Source organism: Tachyglossus aculeatus, chromosome 22 (genome assembly GCF_015852505.1).
Source record: "Tachyglossus aculeatus isolate mTacAcu1 chromosome 22, mTacAcu1.pri, whole genome shotgun sequence".
In the NCBI taxonomy this organism is placed as follows: domain Eukaryota; kingdom Metazoa; phylum Chordata; class Mammalia; order Monotremata; family Tachyglossidae; genus Tachyglossus; species Tachyglossus aculeatus.
Window position 1 is genome coordinate 31,096,120 of NC_052087.1, and position 15,351 is coordinate 31,111,470.

The 15,351-nt window shown below is 42.7% G+C and overlaps 1 protein-coding gene across 1 annotated transcript; it reads left to right on the top strand.

The window, feature by feature from the left end:
- Window positions 1-2,672: 2,672 nt before the first annotated feature.
- LOC119944007 (olfactory receptor 4S2-like) lies at window positions 2,673-3,599 on the top strand. Its single transcript, XM_038765234.1, has one exon. It carries the CDS (start codon window positions 2,673-2,675, stop codon window positions 3,597-3,599), a length of 927 nt encoding a protein of 308 aa, XP_038621162.1.
- Window positions 3,600-15,351: the final 11,752 nt, after the last annotated feature.

Here is a 15,351-nt window from a genome sequence, read left to right on the forward strand (position 1 = left end):
TCACTATAAATCTCTGAAGATTAGTATCACAAAGTGTGAATGCTCAGTCAGTCAAAGGTATATATTGGTATTTATTGTTTATTGTGTGAAGAACACTGTATTAAGTGCTTGAGAGGGTACAATGCAACAGAATTGGTTGATATATTCCCACCCCTTAGCTAACAGGCTATTGAGAGGTCCTAGGGTCTTATCTCTTGTGGATTCACCACCACTGTTTGAGTCTCACAGGAGAAAGACAATACTGAAGAATCAATAGACCCAGGAGTTTCTATTCACCGGATTAGAAATCGTCATGGGAAGCACCAAATAACAACACAAACAGGAATCTAATTCAGTCAAAAGTCTAGATTGATGAGGTCGAAGTAGATTAAAGAGAGGTTAAATTCTATTTTCTTTTCTGGTTATTTTCAGAGAAAGTTACCCTCACTATCAAATGAGAAAGAAAGGGTTAAAGTAGCCACTGCAGAGTTTAAATGAGACGAAAAGAAGTGACCTCCACTTGGCAAATTAATAATCAGCTAACAGCTAATTAGCTAACAGCTAATTTATCAAAGGGGTTTGGCTTTGATGGTATTTGATTAGGGATTTACAATCTGAACCATGATTTTAGCGACTCTAAACTATGATTCTTTTATTAATATTCTATATAGGGAATATTTTGTGCTAATATCTTCCAACCATGAGTACCTGACTCACTTGAGATATAATTTGCATTCCTTAATCTTAGAATTATGTCAAGACAGTGCAGCAGTAGTGATTTTCTCCAGGTTTCCTGATTATGAGACTATATGGGATTAAATGTTCTCCCATTTTCAGTGGCATCAGCATTGGATGGGAAAACAGCATGGCTTAGTGGAAAGGGCATGTTCCTGGAAGCCAGGGGACCTGTGCTCTAATCCCGGTTCCATCAGTAGTCTGTTGTTTGACCATTGGCAAGTCACTTAAATTCTCGGTGCCTCAGTATACTCATCTGTTAAATGGGGATTCAACTGCTGTTCTCCCTCCTACTTAGACTGTGAGCCCCAGGTGGGGCAGGGACTGAATCTAATCTGATTAACTCATATCTATCTCAGTGCTTAGAATGATCTTTAACGGACACTTAACAATATAATAATAAAAATAGTAATATCCCATTGTATTCATTCAATCGAATTTATTTAGTGCTTACTACATGCAAAACACTGTTCTAAGCACTTGGGAGAGTACAGTATAGAAAGAGTACAATTGTACAATAGAAAGATTAATTTATCTTGGTATTCAAATTCAAGTATCTTCATTTTCTTGATCAACATGACCGTTAATTTTTTTTCTATCCAAACGACAATTCTATCAGATGATGCAGAAGGGCTATTTAGCCCTGTGTGTCTAAAAGAGCTCATTCTCTCCTGTATGCACTAAGAAGAAAAACCTTCCTTTTTCTCTCTTAATCCCACCAGAGGATCAGGCTGCAGTCCTGAACCTCCCCTGCTTACTACTGGGCTCTGCTCCCTTCATGTTCGTGAGGCAAAAGACTCTCAGGGTGGCATTCCTGGTCTCCCTCCACATAGGCGTGCTCTAGCGATGGAGCTTCCTGATGCGTCTCTGAACAACTGTGGGCCCCACTGACCCAGGAGAGCAGCAGGCACATACAAAGCTGCCCTTGCACAGAGGAATTAGGTTCATCCCTCTAATAATAATATTAATAATAATAATTGTGGGATATGTTAAGTGCTTAGTATGTGCCAAAGACTATTTGAGGCTCTGACGTAGATACAAGATGATCAGGTCAGACACAGTTCTTGTCCCTCATGGGGTTTTCAGGGTTAGAGGGAGAAGAGGAATCCCTAATTTGCAGTTGAGGAAACAGAGGCACAGAAAAGTTAAGTTGAGTAGCTTGACCTACTAGAAATGGCCTGGGTTTGAATCCAGGTTCTACCCCTTGCCAACTATGTGACCTGGCGCTAGGAATAATAACAGTAATAATAATTATTAATAGCAATTAACAAATGATTTTTTATTAATTAACAGCATAACATTGTAATATATCATATTACTAATAGATTGATACATTTATGTACTACTAATATTTGTATTATACAAATATATACTGTTGCAATATTGATTGATATTTTAGTATATAATCGATTCTAATTATTAATAATAATTTGGTATTTGTTAAGCACTTACTGTTTAACAAGCACTGCACTGAATGATGGGCAAGATCAGATTTGACACAATCCCTATCCCATATGGGGTTTACAGTCATAATAGGGGGGAAAACGGAAACTTATTCCCCATTTTACAGACGAGGTAATTGAGGCCCAGAGACGTGAAGTGATTTCCCCAAAGTCACAGCAGACAAGTGAAAGAGCCAGGATTAGAAGCCAGGTCCTTCTGACTATCTCTCCTACTTTTCCTGCCCAAGGCTTTGGCTCAGATGCCCTGACAGTATGAAAGAGGTACAAAGATGACCTTTCTATACAGGAGGCAACTTAAAGTTACGGTAACCCTTTAGTAAATGAAACTCAAAAATACATACTAAAAAGATTCAGGATTCCGTCCCCTTGACAACTGTGGCTTTTTCCCCCTCAGGAACGGTGAGTCCATCTACATTACAATCAATGATGTTATTTCTGTTGTACCATTCTAGGGAAATTAATCACCTCCTATGCACTTTGCCATTTAAGAAATCCATGGAAAAGATAAACAATGTCACGGAATTTGAGCTCTTGGGATTTTCTGAGAACGTAGAAGTGCAGAAGGCATGTTTTGTGATATTTTTCCTCTTCTATGTCATCATCCTTCTGGGAAACATCCTCATCATGCTGACCATCTGTTTCGGAAAACTCTACAGGTCACCCATGTACTTCTTCCTCAACTATCTGTCTCTGATAGATCTTTGCTACTCCTCCTTCACGGCCCCCAAGATGATCAAAGACCTGATCTCAGAAAGGAAAACCATCTCCTTTGAGGGGTGTATGATGCAACTTTTTGGTGTTCATTTCTTTGGTTCCATTGAGATCTTCCTCCTTACGGTGATGGCCTATGACCGTTATGTGGCCATCTGCAAACCCCTCCATTATGTGAGGATCATGAACTGGTCTGCATGCAATAAAATGCTTGTGGGCACATGGGTTGGGGGCATCATCCACTCCATGATTCAGTTGTCCCTGGTTGTCCGACTGCCATTCTGTGGCCCCAATGTGATCGATCACTATTTTTGCGACGTCCATCCCATGCTGAAACTCGCCTGTGCCAATGCCTATGTCGCCGGTGTTGTAGACACAGCCAATACTGGGACGATCACTCTGGGGCCCTTTCTCATCTTGCTCTTCTCTTATACCATCATATTGTGGTCCCTGAGACATCAGAGCAAAGAAGGATGGCAAAAAGCTCTCTCTACCTGTGTTTCTCACATCGTTGTGGTCATCGTCTTCTTTGGTCCCTGTATTTTTATGTACATGCGACCGGACATCACCTTTTCAGTAGATAAAATGTTTGCAATATTTTATACCATCATCAGCCCCATGTTAAACCCTCTAATCTATACTCTGAGGAATGCAGTGGTGATGAATGCCATGAAGAAGTTGTGGAGTAGGAAAGTGGTTTTGCAAAAATGAAGTACTAAGCCACAAGGTTGCATTTTGAAGGTCTAATTGGGCTTCAAACATCTGTTAGGTGCCTAGAGTTCAATTCACCTTACAAAGTCCTGCCCATACTGTGATATTTGTTCCACACTTACTATGTGCCAGGTACTGTACTAAGGGATGGGGTGGATACGAGGAGATTGGGTTGGACACAGTCCCTATCCCACATGATGTTCACAGTAATAATCCCCATTTACAGATGAGGAACCTGAGGCATAAAAAAGTGAGGTGAGTTACCTAAGGTCACACAGAAAAATTTAGGGGGACTGGGATGAGAACCCAAGTGACTCTAAGGTCTGTACTCTATCCACTACATCACAGTGCTTCTCTTGCAATACCCCTCTTCTTCCTCCTTTCCATCGTCACCATCTTCTAGCACTCTCCATTCCCCTAAAGTAAAAGTACAAAGAGAATAAATGCAGCAAATATCCTCAGAACTGCCCCACTACCACAGCTTCATGTAACAGCAAATTCAAAGGGGATGCAAAGGTACCACAATAGGTATTCAATTTCTTTTTAGTTTCTCCATTTGGTTCTCATTATTTGGCCTTAAAATCATTTTAGGCCATGGGACCTCTTGTGTTCTATTGAGCCAAGAGTACACAGTGCTGTGCTAGACAACAGTGATATGGGGAGAATGACAAGTGGAAGGTAAAATGGAAAATAAAGAAAATGAAGTGACCTGCTTTATGGCATTGATTAAATAAGGTATTAATTAATCACATTCTATGTGTTGAGCACCTAATTCATTACAGGCTGAACAGACTGTCCCTGATGGGTCTCACAGTCTGAAAGGCAGTTAATTGATAGATGAGGAAACTGAGGCACAGAGAGATTAGGTGATTTACCCAAGGACACACATCAGGACAGTAACAGAACTAGAAGCCAGAAGTCCTGATTCTCCACTTCATGGCCTTTCCACTAGGTGATCTTGGTGATCCCATGCTGTCTCCTCTAAAGAACAAGTGAACATGTCTCAGTCATGATTCAATCAGCTGCAAAAATTGAAAGAGCCAAAATATGCATTCTGGATAGCCGACCCACCAGTAGTGTGTGACTCTGTTGGGTGACCTTGCTGTGTCCCCATTTTGCAAATAAAAGAACTAAGGCACAGAGAAGAAAAGTGACATGTCCAAGACCATACAGCAGACAAGGGTGGAACTGAGGTAAATATCCAGGCTCTGTGACTCCTAAGCCCATGCTCTTTCCGCTAGGCCATTTTCTTACAACAAACAAAGGCAAACACTATCACTCCTATATAGAGTTAAGTGGTATACAGTATTTAGGTCATGTATATAATCTTTCCAACTGGCTTTTATAAGCAGCTATTACTATGTATGCAGAATAACACTGTTTATAAATACCAACTTAAGTTGCATGCAAGACTATGTAAGCATCCATAGAGCTATGAGAGTTGGAGAAGCAGCGTAGCTCAGTGGAAAGAGCACACGCTCGGGACTCAGATGTTATGGGTTCTGATCCTGCCTCCACCACTTGTCAGCTGTGTTACTTGGGGCAAGTCACTTCACTTCTCTATGTCTCAGTTAACTCATCTGTAAAATGGGGATAAAGACTGTGAGCCCCCCGTGGGACAACCTGATTACCTTGTAACCCCCCAGTGCTTAGAACAGTGCTTTGCACATAGTAAGTGCTTAAAAAATGCCATTATTATTATTATTATTATTCCTAAGGAGAATATAGAAATGACAAACTAACCCAATGCTGGAATTTCACTTCCACTTTTACAAGCCTTCAGATAGAGCACCCTGCCATTGTTCAGTGCAGAAAAGCATCTAGAGAGAGTTCACATGCCATCACATGAACCTTCAATGATGACATTAGAATATGAAGGAGAACTTCTTTGGAAAAGAGCATCTTTCAAATATTCGTAACATAGAAAAGGGGTGATAATCCAAGTAAAAAGAAGTGTGGCCTGATGGATAGAGCATGGGCCTGATAGTCACAGAGCCTGGATTCTAATCCCAGGTCCACCACTTGTCTGCTGTGTGATCTTGGTCAAGTCACTCATCTTCTCTGTGCCTCAGTTACCTTACCTACAAAATGGGGATTCACTACCTATTGTCCCTTCTATCATGGGCATGAACATAGGCCTGAGAATCAGCTGGATCTGGGTTCTAATCCTCCTCCGCCACTTGTCTGCTGTGTAACCTTGAGCAAATCACTTCACTTCTCTGTGCCTCGGTTACCTCATCTGCAAAATGGAGATTCAGATTGGGAGCCCCATGTGGGACAGAGACTTTGTCCAACCCAATTTCCTTGTTTCCACTCTAGCACTTAGTACAGTGCCAGGTACACAGTAAGTGCTCAACAAAATTCACAATTATTTTCAAGTGGTTAATGCAGGGCTCTACACAGAGTAAGGGCTCAGCAAATATGAGTGATGTAACTGGGAGGCAATTCAAGCAGAGGGGTCAGCTTAGAGAGGTTCAGTAATTTATTCTGACCCCTAAATTAGAGTGAAAAATCAGGACACCTGGATTCAAATTCTCCATCACTTCTCTGTTTGACTGTGGATAGGTCTCTTCAATTCTCTGGGCCTAAGTGTCCTCACCTGTAAAATGGGGATTAAATACCTGTTCTCCTTCCCCTTTAAACTGTGAGCCTCATCTGTGACAGAGACTGTGTCAGTATCAGTGAAATAGGTAGAAGCCAGATTGGATGGAGTCGAGGGGGCAATTGGAGTAGAGGAAGTGGTGGCAGAGGATCTGCACAACTCACCCAAGGGGTTTGGTTTGGAGAGGAACGGTACAAGGGAGATGTGGTGCTAACTGGAGGGAACCATGTGGTCAAGAGAGGTTTTTTTTTTTAGGATAGGAGAGACATGAACATGTTTGAAAGCAGTGGGGAAGGAATCATTGGAGAATGAATGGTTGAAGATGGTGGTCAGGGAGTGCAGGGGAGATCACTGAACTCTCAGGAAGTGGTCCTCTCACTTTTCCTGTAACCTCTAGGAGATCATGAGTGTCAGCAGGGAACCATGAGGGACTCTATGGTCACATCACATTTCCTGTCTCCCAGTGTTTCCATGAGAAGATATTGAGCTGTACTGCCAGGCATCATTTTTACCTTTGGCTAGAGCATGGAGAGCATGCTGACCATCACAGCAAGGAACAGCAGAGCTCAACTAAGATCAAATAAGAAATAGAGATTCTTTTCTCATTGTAAAAAACCTTAATGTTTTTTCAAGTGTTCTTAATTTTTAAATCCCATCACCAGTTTGCATGTAATGAGAAATCAATGGAAGAAAATGATCATAATCATTATAATAATACTAATAAATAGAATTTTTGGTATTTGTCAAACACTTACTTTGTGCCAGGCACTTTAATAAGTGCCGTGCTGAATACAATGAAATTGGGTTGGACCCAATCCCTGTTCCACATGGGTATCACAGTCTTAATCCCCATTTTACAGATGAGGTAACTGAGGTACAGAGCAGTGAAATTACTCGTCCAAGGTCACACAGAAGCCAAGTTGTGTAGCCAGAATTAGAACCCATTACCTTCTGATTTCCAGGCCAGTGTTCTATCCACTATGCAGAGAAACAGCATAGCCTAATGGAAAGAGCTTTGGTTTAGGGGTCAGAGAACTGGGGTCTAATCCCAGATCTGTCATGTACCTGCTGTGTGACCTTGGGCTAGTCCTTAGATTCTCTATAGTTTAGTTTCCTCATCCCTAAAATGGGGACTAAATATTTGTTCTCCAATTCCTTTACATGTGAGTCTCAAGGGGAAGAGAGATTTTGTCTAATCTGATTATCCAGTATGCTCTCCAACATTTGGCAAGGTTTTAGGCATGTAGTACATCTTTAATAAATACCACCATTATTATTACTGGTCAAGTTCCTGATTTTTTTTTATAATTGGTCTCAACTAGTTTTGGGGCTTCCTTCCTTGTCTCTGAGATCCTCAGAAGCCGATTGGAAGTCCCTCTAGGGAATAAGTAGCTGGCTCCTTTAATGGTCTTTAAGTTGCCCTGGGGCAACTTAATAGTTCGCACTGTCATATAGTCAACTGTGAAGAAGGAGAATCACTTGGAGTAGACCTTGAGCCAGAGCTAAGAAATGACTTTTGTTGTTTCTTGGGTTTGAAAGAGATGTGGACTGGATGGAATTCTTTGAAATTGGAGGGCCAGGTGTTTTTAATACTATTAAATTTGTGTTCAGTTATCAAATTCATTTCTTTCTAAAAGAAAAAAGACTGACTGATCCACAATCCATGAGAGTAAAGTCTATTTGACCTCTGGCTGCAAGGTAAGGTGCGTGATTCTGGGCACCTATATGTAAATGAATACTGGCCTGAAACTGACCCTTCAGCTTTCATGGATTTTTGCAATTCGGAAGGGTGCTGATGTGAAGAACAATAAACAAGATCTACAAATTGGTTTCTGCAGATTGGACTGATGTGACTTTTCAACCCTGGTTCTTCACAGTGTTTTTTTCTCAAGGGTGGGCCAGTATTTCTTCCCATCATATTGCTCCAGTTTCATTATTTGACCTGCTTGGAAATAAGCCATGAGATGACATCCACACCCCTCTTCATGTAGGATTTTCATCTTGGTAAGGAAATTTCTCTTCTGTTTCACCTATACTTTCCTTCGATTATTTTCATCCTATGATCCTGGTCAAAGCTACCATATGCTATTTTATTCACAAACAGTTCCATAACTTACTTGGATTTTCCATTCTCAGTGTCACTGAAAGGAGTCTTAAAAGACATCTGTTTCCTTTGGCATCACTTTTATTTTGGACTTTTGTCATATAAAGAAGTCTTTGCTTCTAGTTATGATTCCAGACCCAAACACACTCTCCATTCACCTTTCCCATGTAGGTCACTTGACCTGAATCCTGCTTCTTAAAATGAATTATTATTTAGCTTCTTTTATCTTTTCTGTTCTCTGTTTCTGCAGTTCTGGAATAATTGCAACATTCCTCTAATTCCGAGATCTCGTAAACTATACAGAAATATGTAAATTTGAAATTGTGGTTGTTTATTACCATTCTATTAGGAAACTACTCTACTAAATATTTATGGAAGATCACTATTCCACCTTTGCCTCCTCCCTGTCAACCTTGATATTCAGTCTGTCATCAAATCCTACTGTATTTTTCCATCTACAATATTTCTAAGATCCAGCCCATTCTCTCCATTGAAATGATCACCACGTTAGTACTGGCACTTGTCATTTCCCCTGCATTGATGCATCAGCCTTCTTGCTGATCACCCTCCAATGTCTCCCCTCTCGAGTTCACTTTTCACTCAGCTGCTCGGATCGTTTTTCTCAAATGTTGTACTGCACACATCTTGCTCCTCAAAAACCTCCAAAGGTTGCCCATTACTCCCTGCATCAAGGAGAAACTCCTGACCACTGGTTTTAAGGCATTCTGTCAGCAGTCTCCTACCAACTGATCCACTCTCTTCTCCCTCTACACTCCAGCTCACACTCTTCATTCCTCTCCAACTGAACTACTCATTGTGTCTCATTATCATTCTACCTCTGACCTGTTGATCATGCTCTTCCCATTGCCTGGAACTCTCTCCTTCTTCAAATTCAACAGAATGCAGCTTTCCCCACCTGCAAAACACTTTCAAATTTGCACTTCTTACAAAAGGCTTTGTCAATTTATTTCTAATATCTCCAGATTATAACCTCCTCTACTGCCATGTCAACACTTCTGCAATCAATCAATCATTTAATTATCAAGCACTATGTCCAGAGCACTGTATTAAGTGCTTGGGAGGGAACATTACAACAGAATTAATGGACACATTCCCCACCCATAACAAGCTTACAGTATAAAGGGGGAGACAGATAGTGATATGAATAAGTAATTTAAAATTCTGCATTGCCTAAACATTGGAGTTTTCACAACTGCTTGAAGCATATAATAATAATAGCAAGAAAATAATAACTGTGGTATTTCTTAAGCACTTACTATGAGCCAAGCACTGGACTAAATGCTGGGATAGATACAAGATTGTCAAGTGCACCATGGGGGTCATAGGCAAGGTAGGAGGGGGAACTGAGATGAGGGAACTGAGGCACTGAGAAGTGAAATGACTTGCCCAAGGCGAGACAGCAGAAAAGTGGCCACGGAGGGATTAGAACCCAAGTCCTCTGACTCCCAGCCCAGTGCTCCTTCTACAAGGCTACACTGCTTCTCCACTTATATTACTAGGTTACATACCCCATTTAATTAATTATGAACTCATGCACAAATCTCCTTCCTCCTACTGCCTGTACTTTATTTGTAAATTATTTTAGTGTCTGTCTAACACTTCTGGACTAGGAAGCAGTGTGACATTCATTAATTCATTCAATCACATTTTTTGAGCACTTACTGTGTGCAGAGAACTGTACTAAGTGCTTGGCAAGTACAAGGCGGCAACATATAGAGACAGTCCAAACCCAACAATGGGCTCACAGTCTAGAAGGGGGAAACAGACAACAAAGCAAAATATGTAGACAGGTGTCAAAATCGTCAGAACAAATATAATTATAATTGTATGCACATCATTAACAAAATAAATAGAATAATAAATATGTACAAGTAAAATAGAGTAGTAAATCTCTGCAAATATATAAAAATGCTGTGGGGAGGGGAAGGAGGTAGGACAGGGGGATGGGGTGGAAGAGAGGAAAAAGGGGGCTCAGGCTGGGAAGGCCTACTGGAGGAATTGAGCTTTCAGTAGGGCTTTGAAGGGAGGAAAAGAGCTATCTTGGCAGATATGCAGAGGGGGGGCATTCTGGGCCAGTGGAAGGACGTGGGCTGGAGGTCGACGGCGGGACAGGCAGGAGTGAGGCACAGTGAGGAGGTTAGCAGCAGAGGAGCGGACGGTGCAGGCAGGGCTGTAGAAGGAGAAAAGGGAGGTGAGGCAGGAGAGGACGAGGGGATGGAGAGCCTTGAAGCCGAGAGTGAGGGTTTTTACTTGATTCGTAGGTTGATAGGCAGCCACTGTTGATTTTTGAGGAGGGGAGTAACATGCCCAGAGCATTTCTGTACAAAGATACTCCGGGCAGCAGAATGAAGTATAGACTGAAGCAGGGAGAGACAGGAGGATGGGAGATGAGAGAGGAGGCTGATGCAGTAATCCAGTCGGGATAGTATGAGAGATTGAACCAGCAAGGAGAGGAAAGGGCAGATCTTGGCCATGTTGTGGAGGTGAGACCAGCAGGTTTTGGTGATGGATTGGATGTGTGGGGTGAACGAGAGAGCAAAGTGGAGGATGACACCAAGGTTGTGAGTTTGTGAGATGGGAAGAATGGTAGTGCCATCCACAGTGACCGAAAAGTCTGGGAGAGAACAGGGTTTGGGAGGTAAGATAAGGAGTTCAGTCTTGGACATATTGAGTTTTAGATGGCAGGCAGACATCCAGATGGAGATGTCCTGAAGGCAGGAGGAGATATGAGCCTGGAGGGAGGGAGAGAGAGCATGGGCAGAGATGTAGATTTGGGTGTTATCAGGGTGGAGATGATAGTTGAAGCTGTGAGAGCAATTGATTTCACAAAGGGAGTGAGTGTAGATGGAGAACTGAAGGGGACCAAGAACTGACCCTTAAGGAACTCCTACGGTAAAGGAAGGGGAGAGGGAGGAGGAGCCCGCAAAGGAGGCTGAGAATGAACGGCCAGAGAGATAGAAGGAGAACCAGGAGAGGATGGAGTCTGTGAAGCCAAGATTTTATAGTGTGTTGAGGAGATGGGGGTGGTCCACAGTGTCAAAGGCAGCTGAGAGGTCGAGGAGGATTAGGAAAGAGTAGGAGCCATTGGATTTGGCATGAATGAGGTCATTGGTGACCTTTGAAGGGGCAGTTTTGGTGGAATTTAGGGGAGAGAAGCCAGATTGGAGGGGGTCTAGGTGAGAGTTGGAGTTAAGGAATTCGAGGTAGCAAGTGCAGACGACTCATGCTACATATGCAAAGAGACACATACCATGTCAAAGAGACCTGAGTTTAGCTAATATGTAATCACTACCTGGGTACAAAATACTTTCCCAAGGATAATTATTTTTCAATCTGCCAGAGAGTCCCTGAAGGCTTAACTGTTACCCTTGATTTTGATTTTGTGGAGTCCTGGTTCTGATGAAATAACTGAGCAGTTGTCTAAGAATTTAGGAAACATGTTTCATTTAGTCTTGGTGGCCTGGCGAAATGTAATTTTGGAGTAGTCCATTACCCCATCTGTGGCTGAATATCTGTCTGGAGTCTTCTGCTAGAGAAGCCGCGTGGCTCAGTGGAAAGAGCATGGGCTCTGGAGTCGGGGGTCATGGGTTCAAATTCCAGCTTTGCCAATTGTCAGCTGTATAACTTTGGGCAAGTCGCTTCACTTCTCTGTGCCTCAGTTACCTCATCTGGAAAATAGGGATTAAGACTGTGAGCCTCCCATGGGACAACCTGATCACCTTGTAATCTCCCCAGTGCTTAGAACAGTGGTTCTTCTTGGCGGACAAAGTTCTTGCTGTGTTTTACACCACAATTGTCCCCATGTTCAACCCTCTCATTTACACGTTGAGAAATACAGAGATGAAAAGTGCCATCAGGAAGGTGTGGTGCTGCAGGGTGCTTTCTGGAGGGGAATAAGTGTTTTCTAGCCTCTGATTCCCATTGAATGTTCCCTCATTCAATCCTGTTTATTGAGTGCTTACTGTGTACAGAGCACTGTATTAAGCACTCAGCAAGTACAATTCAGCAACAAAGAGACACAGTCCCTGCCCACAACGGGCTCACAGGCTAGAATGTCCTTCAGCATCCCTAATCTCTTTGGCCACACCAAAGCAGCATGGCCTAATGGCTAGAGCACCGGCCTTTAAGTTAGGAGGACCTGGGTTCTAAATCTGAATCCACCACTTGTCTGCTGTGGGACCTTGGGCAAGTCACTTAATTTCTCTGGGCCTCAGTTACCTCTTCTGTAAAATGGGGATTAAGATTGTGAGCCCCATGAGGGACACGGATTGTGTCCAACCAGATTAGGTTGTTTATATACCAGTGCTTAATACAGTCTCTGGCACACATAAGCACTAAAAAAACCAACCCTGTCCACTCCCTACAATCTGCAGGTCATGTGTTTTTTGTTTATGAAGGAATTTTAATGGTTTTAACTGCTGCTCTATTGTCCCTGCGAGGACCGTTGCAGGGTTCCCTAAGATGATATGGCACTGTACCAAAAGATCTTCCTGTCGCAGCTTGTAGCCACTCAGTTAAACAATGGGTCTCTTAGGGCACCTGCTTTCTTGTCTTGAGGCTGAATCATTCCTGGAGTTGCCAGAACGGTAACCCAGGGTCATGCCAAGAGAACTAGTCCTCAGTTGGTCCCAGTGGTCTGGAGGATTCTCGGGGGAATAGCTTAGTCCTGCAATCTTCCTGAGGTTTCCAATTCATTAGACTGGCAAGTTGAGAGAAAGATGAAACAACAGGAAACAGAGGTCACACCTCATTTTTCCTGTCCCTCATCAGCAGCCTTGCTTTTCTTGCCTTTCCTTCTTCTCACTTGCTCCTTCTGATTCTCACTGCTAATGATATTTGATATTACCGCTACATCAGAATACAAATTAAAGAAAAAGTGTCTAGACTTCATGTGTCTATTTCTGAAGCAAAGTAGAACAGATAAATTTTGTCCCCTAGCAGGTTCAGGTAATTCCTGGGTTCCCAGGCTTCTGACAGCAGTCATTCATTCGTTCATTCATTAATTTATTTGATCGTGTTTATTGAGCACTCACTGTGTGCAGAGCACTGTACTGAGCACTTGGAAAGTACAATTTGGCAACAGATAGAGATAGTTCCTACCCAACAATGGGTCAGGTCACAGTCTAGAAGGGGGAGGCCGACAACAAAACAAAACAAGTAGACAGGTGTCAATACCATCAGAATAGATAAATAGAATTATAGCTGTCTACACAACATTACTTAAATAGAGTAATAAATATGTACAAATATACACAAGTGCTTTGGGGAGGGTAAAGGGGTAGGGCAGAGGGAGGGAGCGGGGGTGATGGGGAGGGGAGGAGGAACAGAGGTAAGAGAGGGGCTCAGTCTGGGAAGGGTTCCTGGAGGATGTGAGGTCTCACTAGGGCTTTGAAGGGAGGAAGAGAGCTAGTTTGGTGGATGTGTGGAGGGAGGGCATTCCAGGCCAGGGGTAGGACATGGGCCGGGGGTCAATAATGGGGCAGGCATGAACGAGGCCCAGTGCTGATTTTAGTGGCAGAGGAGTGGAGTGTATGGGCTGGGCTGTAGATGGAGAGAAGGAAGGTGAAGTAGGAGGGGGCAAGGTGATCGAGAGCTTTGAAACCAATAGTGAGGAGTTTTTTCTTGATTCATAGGCTGATTGGCAACCACTGGCGATTTTTGAGGAGGGGAGTGACATGCCCAGAGTGTTCCTGTAGAAAGATAATCTGGGCAGCAGAGTGAAGCATAAAGTTAAGCGGGGAGAGACAGGATGATGGGAGATCAGAAAGGAGGTGGATGCAGTGTTCCAGGCGGTATAGGATGGGAGATTGAACCTGCAAGGTAGAGGTTTGGATGGAGAGGAAAGGGCGGATCTTAGCAATGTTGTGGAGGTGAGACTGGCAGGTTTTGGAGATGGATTACTATAGGAGATTTGTCCTACCCATAATTCATCACATACTCTAGTTCTGTTGTATTTTCCCGGGCACTTGGTGCAGTGCTTTGTACAAAGGGGCTCAGCACATGATATTGATTGACCAGTGTGGTGCAGTGGGGCACAGCTGAGAAACTGTCAGTCAATTATTTTGATATGTAGCAGTCAGGGATGGCTTGCTCACTTTAAAGTAATTATAGACAAAGCAAGCAACAACATCAGTAAAGGGCTGATGTTTTAGATTTTTTTTGAATCGTGCCCAACCCCATGAATGGTAGCATGAAATGCTGTCATTGAATCATCACTGGTGAGGCCTGATCCTCCACCCATATCATGACAGGTTTGAAAAGTAAAACAATCCCAACACACTACATTACTTCCCCCTACCGTGATTTATTTTAGGCTCCTCCAAGAGAATGTCAGCAACTTGAGGGCAGGGATCATGCCTAATACTACTACTACTAATAATAATAATAATAGTAATGGCATTTGTTAAGTGCTTACTATGTGCCAAGCACTGTTCTAAGCACTAGAGTAGATACAAGTAGATAGAAGGTAAGGAGGTTGTCCCACGTGGGGCTCACAGTCTTAAACCCCATTTTACAGATCAGGTAACTGAGAAAACAGTGAAGTAAGGTGACTTTCCCAAAGTCACACAGCTGACAAGCAGAGGCAGGATTAGAGCCCACGACCTCTGTCTCCCAAGCCTGTGCTCTTTCCACTAAGCCACGTTGCTTCTCTATTGTATTCTCTATTGTAACTGTTCTATTAGAACAGTTAATAAGTGTGTTAACAAATGCCATCATTATTGTTAGAGGGAACATCAGGGTATTTGAAAGCTCAAGAAGGATTAAGATTGCTCATGCTTCTCCCTGCTGATATTTTGCTAATGATTTCCCTTTTGGCTAGAACTAACTCCCCTTTCATATATTGCATGTCACTGCTCTTCCCATCTTCAAAGATCTGAAAGCTCTCCTCCAGGAGGCCTTCCCTGATGAATCTCTCACCTCCTCAACCTACTTCTGCACCAACAGCCACTTCATCACTTCCACATTTACCCAAGCACTTGGATATTCTTCCTTGTGCATCTGACCAATCACATGCGTGTCTTCAA